Source organism: Scyliorhinus canicula, chromosome 6, assembly GCF_902713615.1.
Source record: "Scyliorhinus canicula chromosome 6, sScyCan1.1, whole genome shotgun sequence".
NCBI lineage: Eukaryota > Metazoa > Chordata > Chondrichthyes > Carcharhiniformes > Scyliorhinidae > Scyliorhinus > Scyliorhinus canicula.
In genome coordinates this window covers 7,842,422-7,857,354 of record NC_052151.1, presented here as the reverse complement: position 1 = coordinate 7,857,354, position 14,933 = coordinate 7,842,422, and the positions used below count along the sequence as shown (strand labels likewise).

General features: G+C 49.2%; 1 protein-coding gene across 1 annotated transcript in view; it reads right to left on the bottom strand.

Annotated features, from left to right (window-relative positions):
- Positions 1 to 14,933, bottom strand: part of LOC119966923 (dynein heavy chain 8, axonemal-like) — a 1,786,259-nt gene that overhangs the window by 1,557,589 nt on the left and 213,737 nt on the right. The window contains exon 6 of the mRNA XM_038798881.1: positions 2,722 to 2,911. Within this exon, the coding sequence (XP_038654809.1) occupies positions 2,722 to 2,911 (190 nt within the window). The remainder of the gene's footprint in view (positions 1 to 2,721; positions 2,912 to 14,933) is intronic.

Genomic DNA, 14,933 nt, shown 5'->3' with positions numbered 1-14,933 from the left:
CATCTTGCTATATCCTCTGACAATCCTCTTCATTAACTGCAACTCCACCAAATTTTTGTGTCGTCTGCGAAATTATTAATCAGATCATCCACATTTTCTTCCAAATCATTTATCTACACCACGAACAACAAAGGTCCTGGAACTGATCCTTGTGGAACACCGCTAGTCATTCAGAAAAGCACCCTTCTCCTGCTATCCTCTGTGTTCTGTGCCCAAGCCAGTTCTGTATCCAAATTTCCAGCTCTCCTCTGATCCCATGTGACTTTATCTTTTGTACCAGTCTACCATGAGATACCTTGTCGAAGGCTTTATTGAAGTCCATGTATACAATATCTGCTGCCTTTACATCATCTCTCAGCTTTGTCACTTCCTCGAAAAACGCAATCAAATTAGTGAGGCAGGACCTCCCCTTCACAAAACCATGCTATCCATCACTAATAAGTCCATTTGTTTCCAAATGTGAGTAAATCCTGTCTCTAAAGATCTTTTCCTATAATTATCCTCCCACTGACGTAAGGCTCACCAGCCTATAATTTCCTTGGTGAATCATGGGTTTAGTCCCTTGCCCAATGGTAGGTTCCAAAGATGTTGAGGATGCCACTCCGTCGAGAGTAGTCCCTGCTATCGAAGGTTCCCTGCTCCGAAAATGATGCAATTTTGCAGTCCTCTCCCTGGTCTTCACCTTATCTTGTATGACATGGGGGCAGACGACTGAACTACCATCCAGGGATCCAAGGGGACCTGATTCCACTTTGAGGACTCTGGCTCTGTACTCGTTAGAGTTTAGAAGGATGAGGGGGATCTTATTGAAACTTACAGGATATTACGATGCCTGGATAGAGTGGACGTGGAGAGGATGTTTCCACTTGTAGGAAAAACTAGAACGACAGGACACCATCTCAGACTAAAGGGATGATCCTTTAAAACAGAGATGAGGGGAATTTCTTTAGCCAGAGGGTGGTGAATCTATGGAACTCTTTGCCACAGAAGGCTGTGGAGGCCAATTCACTGAGTGTCTTGAAGACAGAGATAGATAGGTTCTTGATTAATAAGGGGATCAGGGGTTACAGGGAGAAGGCAGGAGAATAGGTATGAGAAAAATATCAGTCATGACTGAATAGCGGAGCAGACTCGATGGGCCGAGTGGCCTAATTCTGCTCCTATGTCTTATGGTCTCTGAAACTGCCAATGTAGAAGGTATGTCCCGGCCTGAGAGTCCTATGAAGTTGTGAAGTGGCATAATTATTTTTCTGAGCCTCCTGTTTTGTTTCAACATTCCCGCTTAAGTTAGGAAATAGGAGACTGAGTCTCGTCCGGATGCATCAACCTATCAGTTCCACTGGTGCAAACCCTGTCATCACATATGGTGTGGTCCTGTAGTTGAAAAGGACCCAAGCCAGTTTGGTGTCAAGCGAGCTCGTGGTCTGTTTCTTTTTTCCCATTTTTAGACATTTGGACTACCCGCTCGGCTAAGCCATGAGAAGACAGGTGGTAGGGCATCGTCCGAATCTTCTTCTTCCCACTGTGAAACTAGCCACAATGATTATGCGCATTTAGCTATGAGTGACAGCTTGTGACATCAAAAGCAACAAAGTGTTTTCTGCTGAGACAAAGAGGAAATGAAAGCACTTAACTCCTAGATATTTCTCAACATTGCAGTTAGTTTTACAACAGTGTACTTGAGATACATTCAAGCATGAAGGGGAATAAAAATCATCAATACAGAAATCTGGCTGTCTGGAAGCTGTCAATTACAGGCTACTGAAAGCTATTTCTCTTTAAAGTGAATAGAAGCCTTCCGGATTAAAGGATATGAAGGGGGTTAACACCCTGTGATGTAGCTTTGACATTCTAGCTAGTTTCCAGACATCTGTCTTAGGCAGCAGGTGTAAGGCATTGGTGAGTGAAAAAGCAGTGTTTTTCTCTCTGTTTTTGCCTGGGCTGTTCTTTAGCTTCAAGGAAAGGGTGACTAATGCATGGTGGGTGGTTTGCTCTGTTATGGGGTGGTGGTTGGGGGGGGGGGGGGGGGTTGATTCTCTGATATACTGGTTTCCCTGTTTTGGAGGGTTTCTGGTCAGGGCACTCTGTTCAGGGGTCTCTGGTGGGGCGGCAGAGGGTGGGGAGTATTTCCATTGTGGAGGAAGTGTAGAGGCCTCCGGGGCACCTACTTAAATATTATCCATTGGTTCACCCTGTCAGAGCACACTGAGAAATACTTGTACCAATCCACGTCCACGTGAATCCCAGCGCAGAGGGCTGGACAGTCTCGGCCGCATCGAGAATCCTCTGTCCAGCCTGTTAATCAGATGCAAATGGGCTTGAACATCGGAAACTCCACTGCAGGCGGCAGCGAATCCAGCCCTATATCTATGTCACTTTTAGGGCAGCACGGTGGCGCAGTAGGTCGCACTACTGCCTCACAGCATCAAGGTCGCAGGTTCGATCCTGGCACTGGGTCACTGTCCGTGTGGAGTTTGTACATTCTCCTCGTGTTTGCTTGGGTTTCGCCCCACAACCTGAAGATGTGCAGGATAGATGGATTGGCCACGTTAAAATTTCCCCTTAATTGGAAAATGAATTGGGTACTCTAAATTTTTTAAAAAATCTATGTCACTTCTGGCTTCTGACTCAATGGTAAAATCATGAACATTCATCTAGAATTTAAAGAAAAGCCATAATGTTTCTAATGTTCATACTGATTTAACTGTTAAAATACCTTACCACTTAGAAAAGTGATGTATCTGCGAATCGTATCTTTGAAAGTTTTCTTCTCTCTCTCCCCATGAATTGATTGATTAAGTGCTCCCCATTTTTCAGCTGTGGAAATAGCTGGCATGAAAATATTTCTCAGCATATTCACAGCACCAATGAGAATTCCATCTTTACTATCCAGGACACAAAAGAATACCTCCTGCAAGATTAAAATAAATGTAAGTATTATTGAAACTGTAATAATTCCTTGGTTTATTCTCTCTGTCACTAAACACATAAAATGAAACATTATTTTAAAAAATCATAATTCTGCAGATGTTGAACAAAAAGAGAAATATCTATAAATACTCATCAGAACTGCAGTGTAAAGGTCATGACTGAAACAGTTAACTATTTTACTCCCTCCACAAATGTCGCTAGACTGACTGAGGATTTAAAGTATTTAAAGTATTTTCTGTTTTTAATTAAAGATTATCAACCTGCTATAATTATTGAGATTCTACAAATCTGAAACATTCAACATCAAGATCAAGGGAGTGGGCAAAAACAAAAACAGCTCACATTTATTTATTTTTTTAAATTTAGAGTACCCAATTAATTTTTTCCAATTAAGAGGCAATTTAGCATGGCCAATCCACCTACCCTGCACATCTTTGGGTTGTGGGGGCGAAACCCACGCAGACACGGGGAGAATGTGCAAACTCCACACAGACAGTGACCCAAAGCCGGGATTCGAACCTGGGACCTCGGCGCCATGAGGCTGCAGTGCTAATTCACTGCGCCACCGTGCTGCCTAACAGCTCGCATTTATATAGTATTGTTAGGGTGCAGACTTATGATAGCAGTTTTTTAGAGAACTGCTTTGATGGGCTTTTTTAAATTAAAGACCTTAGACCAAGTTTAAAGAAGGTTTCAAATGGCTCCAAACTATTGAATTATGGAATTATAGAATTATGGATTTAAAACTGGGACTCCTCTTCCAAGAGGACAAAACACAATCCTTAATTTAATTATGGTTCTCATCCAAAGTATAAGTTTTGTTAATGCTTCATTGTAAGAATATAAACTGTGCTTAGCCAGAACAAAAGCAAAGAACCACAAGTGGGAGGAGAATTGTTCAAAATCTCACTGCCTTATTTGGATAATTTTGTATAAGTCACATGATAACAGTGCCTATCGTAGTTTACCTGTAAAAAAGTTTGAAAAGTCCAGATGTACAGAAATAACCTTGAAGAAGCTTCAATCCAGGGAGAGTAAAAAAATGCATTAAAAAATAGCAACAGATGTCCTGTAAAACAATTCGGTATCTGAAAGTGCCACACCTGAAGAACAGTGTTATATTCTTTGTTGTAGCCGCAAAGAGAAAAAATCAGAGGTGGGACACATCAAGTTTGTATGACACAGTGCAAGGGGCTTATTTGAAAGATGCTGCTCAAACAGGATACAATGGTGAATTCCAAAAATGCTTTGATGATGGTTTAAATGTGACATTACACCAGCCAATGGTGTAACTTTGATACGTAACACTCCCCTCTCTTTACTCCTTTAGTGTTCCCAGCCTTTTTGCTTAATAAAACACTTCAACAGAGATCCAACACATTATGCAATAACAGCATTGCTATATTGGTGTTCTGACCCCCAAAAAGGTCAGAACTTTCATTGTATTCGCCATCCACATCTTGGAATATGAACTTGCCAGGTGTTTTGGGGGCGGAGCTTCCTCCCAATTGGAGGAACCCTGTCAGGACATAAACCCTGATCTGGGGAATGTACATACTACCTTCTCAGCAGAGGGCAGCAGAGCAGAGCTTCTGATTGGCTGTTCCGGGGACATTTGCATACGTGCAGTGCGGTCAGCGTAAGTTGAAGGTGCACCTGCATCAGTGACCCGAGGAGTTTGACGGAAGTCAAGCATCCAGCAGAGGGCAGCAGAGCAGAGCTTCTGATTGGCTGTTCCGGGGACATTTGCATACGTGTAGTGCGGTCAGCGTAAGTTGAAGGTGCACCTGCATCAGTGACCCGAGGAGTTTGACGGAAGTCAAGCATCCAGCAGAGGGCAGCAGAGCAGAGCTTCTGATTGGCTGTTCCGGGGACATTTGCATACGTGCAGTGCGGTCAGCGTAAGTTGAAGGTGCACCTGCATCAGTGACCCGAGGAGTTTGACGGAAGTCAAGCATCCAGCAGAGGGCAGCAGAGCAGAGCTTCTGATTGGCTGTTCCGGGGACATTTGCATACGTGCAGTGCGGTCAGCGTAAGTTGAAGGTGCACCTGCATCAGTGACCCGAGGAGTTGGACGGAAGTCAAGCATCCAGCAGAGGGCAGCAGAGCAGAGCTTCTGATTGGCTGTTCCGGGGACATTTGCATACGTGCAGTGCGGTCAGCGTAAGTTGAAGGTGCACCTGCATCAGTGACCCGAGGAGTTCGACGGAAGTCAAGCATCCAGCAGAGGGCAGCAGAGCAGAGCTTCTGATTGGCTGTTCCGGGGACATTTGCATACGTGCAGTGCGGTCAGCGTAAGTTGAAGGTGGTTTGTGAAGGGGCTGTTCGCGAGTGACAGCTTTACCCGAAACACTACTTACGTAGTGTCTCCCACCCATCCTCCTCCTCTAGCCAAAAAAAAAAGTTCTGTCTGTTGGCCTAGTTTGAGTCGTTCAGAGGAGGAGGCGCAGTCTCTGGGTGAGTATAAAAACTCACTTTAACCCGGGGATCGAGGCCTAGTTTCGGGAGCCGTTCAGAGGAGGAGGAGCAGTCTCTGAGTGAGTATAAAAACTCACTTTAACCCGGGGATCGAGGCCTAGTTTCGGGAGCCGTTCAGAGGAGGAGGAGCAGTCTCTGGGTGAGTATAAAAACTCACTTTAACCCGGGGATCAAGGCCTAGTTTCGGGAGCCGTTCAGAGGAGGAGGAGCAGTCTCTGGGTGAGTATACAGACCTAACGGTAACTTCCTGTTTTCCACTTTTTTTTCAAAAGTGACATCAGATGGAAGCTGTGACCTGATTGGTTGATAACCAATCTGCCCCAAATTTAAAACTCGTAAACTTAAATTAAACAAATTAATTAATTAGAGATGGCTGGTCAGGTGATGTGCTTAAGCTGCTTGATGTGGGAGCTGGCAGATCCCATTGCGAGCTGCAGCGACCACATCTGCAGTAAGTGTTGGCTGCTCGAAGAACTCCGGCTCAGAGTTGATGAGCTGGAGTCTGAGCTTCACACACTGAGGCACATCCGGGAGGGGGAGGCTTACCTGGACACTTTGTTTCAGGAGGCAGTCACACCTGTCAGAGTAAATAGTTTAAATCCTGCCAGTGGCCAGGGACAGCAGGGTGTGACTGCAAGTCAGGCAGGTAAAGGGAACCAGCAGTCAGGAACTCAGGAGCCTCAGCCCTTGACCCTGTCCAACAGGTACGAGGCACTTGCTCCCTGTGTGGATGGCGAACAGGGCTACAGGAAGGATGAGTCAGCTGACCAAGGCACCATGGTTCAGCAGGCCATTCAAGGGGAGGAAGTAAATAGGCAAGTTGTAGTTGTAGGGGATTCTATTATCAGAGGGATAGATAGTATCCTTTGTGAGCAGGATAGAGGGTCCCGCATGGTATGTTGCCTGCCCGGTGCTAGGGTGCGGGACATCTCTGACCGGCTTGAAAGGATATTGGAGAGGGAGGGGGAGGATCCAGTTGTTGTGGTCCATGTCGGTACCAACAACTTAGGCAAGTCTAGGAAAGAGGACCTGTTTAGAGATTATAAAGAGTTAGGATTCAAATTAAAAAACAGGTCCTCAAGGGTCATAATCTCCGGATTACTGCCCGAGCCACGTGCAAATTGGCATAGGGAGGCAAGAATAAGGGAAGTTAACACGTGGCTGAAAGAGTGGTGTGGGAAAGAGGGGTTCCTTTTCATGGGACACTGGCATCAGTTTTGGGACAGGGGGGACCTATACCGTTGGGATGGTCTCCACCTGAACCGAGCTGGGACCAGTGTTCTGGCGAAAAGAGTAAATAGGGTGGTCAATCGGACTTTAAACTAGAGATTTGGGGGGAAGGGAAAGTCAGGGAACCAAGAGGTGAAGGAATCAGTGGGAAGCGTAGCTGCTTAGGATTACAAAAAATCACGAAAAGACAGAGCTCAGGAGAGGTTACGATAGTCCCCATCTCACAAAATATGACACAGTGTATGGAAAGGCTCAGTAAACCAAGGTCCACCACACTAAGAAAACAAAAAGGGACAGTCAATAGGGAATTAAAGGTGCTATATTTAAATGCCCGCAGTGTACGGAACAAGGTAGATGAGCTTGTGGCCCAGATTGTGACTGGCAGGTATGATGTGGTAGGCATCACAGAGACATGGTTGCAGGGGGTTCAGGACTGGCAGTTAAACATCCAGGGATTTACAACCTATCGAAAAGACAGAGAGGTGGGTAGAGGGGGCGGGGTTGCCTTGTTAATTAGAAATGAAATTAAATCAATAGCACTAAACGACATAGGGTCAGACGATGTGGAGTCTGTGTGGGTAGAGTTGAGGAACCACAAAGGCAAAAAAACCATAATGGGAGTTATGTACAGGCCTCCTGACAGTGGTCAGGACCAGGGGCACAAAATGCACCACGAAATAGAAAGGGCATGTCAGAAAGGCAAGGTCACAGTGATCATGGGGGACTTCAATATGCAGGTGGACTGGGTAAATAATGTTGCTAGTGGACCCAAAGAAAGGGAATTCATTGAATGTTTACAGGATGGCTTTTTGGAACAGCTTGTGATGGAGCCCACGAGGGAACAGGCTATTCTGGACTTAGTGTTATGTAATGAGCCAGAATTGATAAAAGATCTTAAAGTAAGGGAACACTTAGGAAGCAGTGATCATAATATGGTAGAATTCAGTCTGCAATTTGAAAGAAGGAAGGTAGAATCAGATGTAAAGGTTTTACAGTTAAATAAAGGTAATTACAGGCGCATGAGGGAGGAACTGACGAAAATCGACTAGAAGCAGAGCCTAGTGGGAAAGACAGTAGAACAGCAATGGCAGGAGTTTCTGGGAGTAATTGAGGACACAGTGCGGAGGTTCATCCCAAAGAAAAGAAAGGTTATCAGAGGGAGGATTAGGCAGCCATGGCTGACAAAGGAAGTCAGGGAATGCATCAAGGCAAAAGAGAGAGCCTATAATGTGGCAAAGAGTAGCGGGAAGTCAGAAGATTGGGAAGGCTACAAAAACAAACAGAGGATAACAAAGAGAGAAATAAGGAAGGAGAGGATCAAATATGAAGGTAGGCTAGCCAGTAACATTAGGAATGATAGTAAAAGTTTCTTTAAATACATTAAAAACAAACGGGAGGCAAAAGTAGACATTGGGCCGCTCCAAAATGACGCTGGTAATCTAGTGATGGGAGACAAGGAAATAGCTGAGGAACTTAATAAGTACTTTGCGTCAGTCTTCACAGTAGAAGACATGAGTAATATCCCAACAATTCAGGAAAGTCAGGGGGCAGAGTTGAATATGGTTGCCATCACAAAGGAGAAGGTGCTAGAGAAACTAAAAGGTCTGAAAATTGATAAATCTCCGGGCCCAGATGGGCTACATCCTAGAGTTCTAAAGGAGATAGCTGAAGAAATAGCGGAGGCGTTAGTTATGATCTTTCAAAAGTCACTGGAATCAGGGAAAGTCCCAGAGGATTGGAAAATCGCTGTTGTAACCCCCCTGTTCAAGAAGGGAACAAGAAAAAAGATGGAAAATTATAGGCCAATTAGCCTAACCTCGGTTGTTGGCAAAATTCTAGAATCCATCGTTAAGGATGAGATTTCTAAATTCTTGGAAGTGCAGGGTCGGATTAGGACAAGTCAGCATGGATTTAGTAAGGGGAGGTCGTGCCTGACAAACCTGTTAGAGTTCTTTGAAGAGATAACAAATAGGTTAGACCAAGGAGAGCCAATGGATGTTATCTATCTTGACTTCCAAAAGGCCTTTGACAAGGTGCCTCACGGGAGACTGCTGAGTAAAATAAGGGCCCATGGTATTCGAGGCAAGGTACTAACATGGATTGACGATTGGCTGTCAGACAGAAGGCAGAGAGTTGGGATAAAAGGTTCTTTTTCGGAATGGCAACCGGTGACAAGTGGTGTCCCGCAGGGTTCAGTGTTGGGGCCACAGCTGTTCTCTTTATATATTAACGATCTAGATGACGGGACTGGGGGCATTCTGGCCAAGTTTGCCGATGATACAAAGATAGGTGGAGGGGCAGGTAGTATTGAGGAGGTGGGGAGGCTGCAGAATGATTTAGACAGTTTAGGAGAATGGTCCAAGAAGTGGCTGATGAAATTCAACGTGGGCAAGTGCGAGGTCTTACACTTTGGAAAAAAGAATAGAGGCATGGACTATTTTCTAAACGGTGACAAAATTCATAATGCTAAAGTGCAAAGGGACTTGGGAGTCCTAGTCCAGGATTCTCTAAAGGTAAACTTGCAGGTTGAGTCCGTAATTAAGAAAGCAAATGTAATGTTGTCATTTATCTCAAAAGGCTTGGAATATAAAAGCAGGGATGTACTTCTGAGGCTTTATAAAGCACTAGTTAGGCCCCATTTAGAATACTGTGAGCAATTTTGGGCCCCACACCTCAGGAAGGACATACTGGCACCGGAGCGGGTCCAGCGGAGATTCACACGGATGATCCCAGGAATGGTAGGCCTAACATACGATGAACGTCTGAGGATCGTGGGATTATATTCATTGGAGTTTAGGAGGTTGAGGGGAGATCTAATAGAAACTTACAAGAAAATGAATGGCTTGGATAGGATGGACGTAGGGAAGTTGTTTCCATTAGTAGGGGAGACTAGGACGCGGGGGCACAGCCTTAGAATAAAAGGGAGTCACTTTAGAACAGAGATGAGGAGAAATTTCTTCAGCCAGAGAGTGGTAGGTCTGTGGAATTCATTGCCACAGAGGGCGGTGGAGGCCGGGACATTGAGTGTCTTTAAGACAGAAATTGATAAATTCTTGATTTCTCGAGGAATTAAGGGCTATGGGGAGAGAGCGGGTAAATGGAGTTGAAATCAACCATGATTGAATGGTGGAGTGGACTCGATGGGCCAAATGGCCTTACTTCCGCTCCTATGTCTTATGGTCTTATGGTCTTTAGCACGGAATTTTCTACACACTTGCCGATGAAGTCTGTGATGGTGGTGGCATACCCATTCAGGTTGGCCACTGAGATCTTAAATATGGACCAGTCCACTGACTCCAAGCTGTCGTGTAGGAGCTCTTCTGATGCCTTGAACCAGCATTGCATGACCTTCTTAACTGAATTCTCACGCTTATGGTTCTGCTTGCATGTCAGGAGAAGGAGCAGCGTCTTTGGTCCGATTTTCCGAAGTGCAGTCAGGGGAATGGATCGATAGGCGCCCTTGATGTTTGTGTAGCAGTGGTCAAGGATGTTGCCGCCCCTGGTGGGACAGGAGATCTGTTGGCGTAATTTTGGCAGTACACTCTTGAGGTTGACCTGGTTGAAGTCCCCGGCCACGATGAACAAGGCCTCTGGATATGCTGTTTCACAGTTATTTATAGCGGCGTACAACTCATTAAGCGCATTCTTCACGTCCCCCTGGGGTGGGATGTACATCGCCCTGATAATGAACTCTTATGGAAGATAGTATGAGCGGCACTTCACAGTCAAGTATTCCAGGTCCAGGGAGCATTAGTCTGCGAGGGTCACCACATAAGAGCACCAGGAGGAGTTGATGAGGAGGCAACCTCTCCACCCTTCGCCTTGTCCGATGAAGCCATGAGGTTCATCCAGTGTATTGAGAAGCCCTCAGGTTTTATTGCAGTCCAGTGAGGCAGGTGTGAGCCATATCTCCTCAAAACAGCAGTCTCTTACTTTTCTCTGAGAGGTACGTCTGCTTGTAGATTAATATCCCCCATGATAACTGCCATACCATTTCTACATGCATCAGTTATTTCTTTGTTTATTGCCTGCCCCGCCATAATGTTATTATTTGGTGGCCTATAGACTACTCCTATCAGTGACTTTTTCGCCTTACTATTCCTGATTTCCACCCAATTGGATTCAACCTTATCCTCCACAGCACCGATGTCATCCCTTACTATTGCCCGGATGTCATCCTTTATCATCCTTAAATAACAGACCGACATCACCTCCCTTACCATCCACTCTGTCCTTCCAAATAGTTTGATACCCTTGGATATTTAACTCCCAGTCGTGACCATCCTTTAACCATGTTTTAGTAATGGCCACTAAATCATAGTCATTCACGATGATTTGCGCCATCAACTCATTTACCTTATTCCGAATGCTACGAGCATGCAGGTAAAGTACACTTATGTTGGCTTTTATACCTCTGTTTTGAATCTTAACACCTCGATCAGTAACCTTTCCTAAGTTATGTTTCCTCTTAACTTTTCTCCTAATTTTCCTTGTCGTTGAACCCATCAGGAGCTGAGCAGAAATAGTTGGATAGCACTGTAGCACAGTGGTTGGCATAGTTGCTTGACAGCTACAGGGTTCAATTATCAGTTCCAAGCTTGGGTCACTGTCTATGAGGAGTTTGCACTTTCTCCCTGTGTCTGCATGGGTTTCCTTTGGGTGCTCCAGTTTCCTCAAACAGTCCAAAGATGTGGGGCGCGATTCTCCACACTCACGACGGTGCGGAGAATAGCGGGGGTCGTAAATTTTTACGGCGACGCTGTTCCGACGCCCTCCCGCTATTCTCCGAACCCCGCAAAATCTCAGAGTCGCAATTCCCGACAAACGCCTCCTTCACACCCCCGACACGACCAGATTCGCCACTAATAGCCCCCCCCCCCCCGCTATTCACCGTCCCGGATGGGCCGAAGTCCCGACATCATCGCGCCCTGTTTGCACGGCGTGAAACACACCTGCTATTTAAGTTCGTCAACCAGTCGTGCTGGCTGACGACAGCTTGGAGGAGGTGAGCGCACCGCTCAGCGCACCGCTCAGTGCACCGCTCGAGTCTGGCCACAACGGAGAAGGCATCCCTGAGAACGGGAGGGGGGGTCCAGAGCAGGGTCAGTGGGGGAGACGGAGGGGTCAGTGGGGGAGACGGAGGGGGCAGTGGGGGAGACGGAGGGGGCAGTGGGGGAGACGGAGGGGTCAGTGGGGGAGACGGAGGGGGCAGTGGGGGAGACGGAGGGGGCAGTGGGGGAGACGGAGGGGGGAGTGGGGGGGGGAGTGGGGGAGACGGGGGAGGGAGTGGGGGAGACGGAGGGGGCAGTGGGGGAGACGGGGGGCAGTGGGGGAGACGGGGGGGACGGGGGGGGGAGTGGGGGAGACGGGAGGGGAGCGGGGGAGATGGGGGGGAGTGGGAGTGGGGGGGGGTTAGGTAGAGAATGAGCGAGTGAGCCGTCCAACCCCGTAACAAAATGTCTGCCACCATGCCATGGCGTGCCGGTCACGAGGACACGGCCGCTGGTTGCCCTGTGGCTTACGGCCACAGGCCACTGACGCACCCGTGAGGAGGACATAGTTTACTGGCCGTTGGATGCAGAAAGTGACCAGGGGTTAGGCTGCCCACGTGTCAGCACCGCAATCAGGCCACAGGTATCCCGTGGCAGGCGGCTGCCGAGGTGTCGACTAACCTCCGTCTAACATGTCCCGTTTCTCTGCCCCCCACCATCCTTCTGTAGGTTAGCACAATGTATGTGAACCGAACGCCTATGTTCTGCGCAGTGGTTGGGGCCGCTGCACTGCATTTGGCGATGCAGCAGCATCCACACCCACAACCCGCAGTGGATGCAGGGTCAGCTGCAGCAGCAGAGGGAAGGGCCGAGGAGTTGCCAGTCGTCGAGCAGCATGGGGAGGAGGAGGAGGAGGAGGAAGAGGAAGAGGAGAGAGTGAGGGTGCAGCCACGGCGCCAGAGGCGACGACCAAAGCCGAGGGTGTACCGTGTCCGGGTCTCTTTCCTAACAATGACGGACATCATCTGCAGGAGGAGACTCCGGCTGAGTAGGCAGACGGTGATACATATCTGCCAACTCCTGTCGCACCTCGCCCCACGTGGAACGGGGGGAGGACACGCGATCCCGGTTGCCATCAAGGTGACGGTCGCTCTTAACTTCTATGCTACCGGCTCCTTCCAGTCTCCGAGCGGGGACCTCTCCGGGATCTCCCAGTCATCGGTCCACAGGTGTATCCGGGATGTGACCGACGCCCTCTATGCCATCGCGGACCGCTACATCGCCTTTCCCGAGGACCAAGCAAGTCAAGACTCACGAGCTCGTGGATTTGCCAGCGTGGCCGGGATACCGATGGTGCAGGGGGCAATCGATTGTGTTCACGTCCCCATGCGCCCGCCTGCAGGGGACAGGGATGTGTTCACAAACAGAAGGGGGACATACTCCATGAATATCCAGGTGGTATGCGACCCCCACATGAGGATCATGAACGTCTCTGCAAGGTTCCCAGGGAGTGTGCATGACTCCTACATACTGGCGCAGTCGTTCATCCCTGCGATGTTTGAGGGACGTCCCCCCCCCGGCTGAGGGGCTGGTTGCTAGGCGACAGGGGTTATCCGCTGAGGTCTTGGCTGATGACGCCTATACGGAGGCCTCAGACCAATGCGGAAACACGATACAACGAGGCCCATGCAGCAACCAGGGGTGTGGTGGAGCGCTGCCTTGGCCTCCTGAAGATGAGATTCAGGTGCCTGGACCGCTCAGGAGGGGCCCTGCAGTACCAGGCCGAAAGGGTCGCTCGCATTGTTGTGGTCTGCTGTGCGTTGCACAACATCGCGATGCAGAGGGGAGATGACCTGCTGCAGGAGGCGGAGGGAGAAGCCAGTGGCAGTGGTTCCAGCACAGAGGAGGAGGAGGAGGAGGAGAGGGAGGAGGAGGAGGCTGGTGGAGTGGCGGGCGCAGCACGCAGACACGACCCAGGTGCTGGTGATGTCCAGGAGGCGGCACGACAGACCCGGCGAGGACGGCGGGCACGCGACGCCTTGGTGGCAGCACGGTTCACGCATCGCATGTGACATCCCCGCTGAACACCAAACCACCACCTGCACCGCTAGTCGTGCAGAGGGTCAACACACAACTTCCACCACCACAACCCCCCCCCACCCCCTCTCAGTGTACCCTGCTCCACTTCGACATCACCCTTACCACTGGGTCCAGACGGTATGGCACAACATTGATGGCTGTGTCAGTGGGTGTGATCAGTGCCATGTGGAATGATGACAGCCCGCTCTGCGATGAGCTGTGAGCTCAGAATCGTTAGAGAGAGTCTGATCCATGGCAATAGCTGAACCATCCACCTTGGTGGCCGCTGAGATCGTCACTGACACTCCATCACGTGCCCGCGTGGACTAGCTGTGAGAGGGGTTGGGGGGGGGGGGGGGGGGGGGGGGAGGGGCAGGGACTGCACACCCGGCACCGAAGTTTCACCACTCGTCAACCCCAGCGACACTCGGTCACCATCACAAATCCTGTGGCTGTGGAACAATCACACGGTATTACAAGTAAGGTGGAACAGTGCGTTTAATGTTAACAATTATTTACAGGTGCCCTAGCCCCTACAACTAAACTGTGCCCTTCACCCATGCCAACTTACTCAGTGTCTAACTTAGTTGCCTTACGCGCCCTACCACTACGTCTAAGTGATTCCCCAGATGATACAGCAGGAGTGGAGGAGGATTGCTGCGAATCGCCCCCCTCGACTCGTTTCTCCTTGGCCAAGCGTTTCCTGGGGCGACCCAGCCTTGATGGGCCAGGCTGCTCTGCGGGCGTCTCGGGTGACGTTGTGCCACCCTGCTCTGCCTGCTGCCCACCCGATGCACCAGGGATGGGACGGGGGGAGGCCGAGAATTCCGGGACGTCCCGTGATGGACTTAATGGGACAGGCCCCGAAACCTCCTCCTCCCTCGGGGAGCCCGGTGGCCCCCGGGCCTCACTTTGGGACAGAGGTGCGAGCGGGGAGGTGCCCCGTCGCACCACCGACACCTGGCGCTGCCAGTCCTGGAGGCCTGCAACGGTATCCACCAGGATCCGAAGGTTTGCAGAGACGGAGTCCAGGGAGTTAGACATTCCCGCCAGGGACTGTGCGATCTCAACCTGTGAGTGCACGACGCCATCCAGCACATGTATCAGGCGCTTGATGCTCTCGGCGACTGACTGCTGCGACTGGCCAATGACCTGGTGAGACTGGGCCAAGGCCTGCAGGGCGCCGGCAATGTCGTTTTGCCTCTGGCACATTGCTGCCTGTGA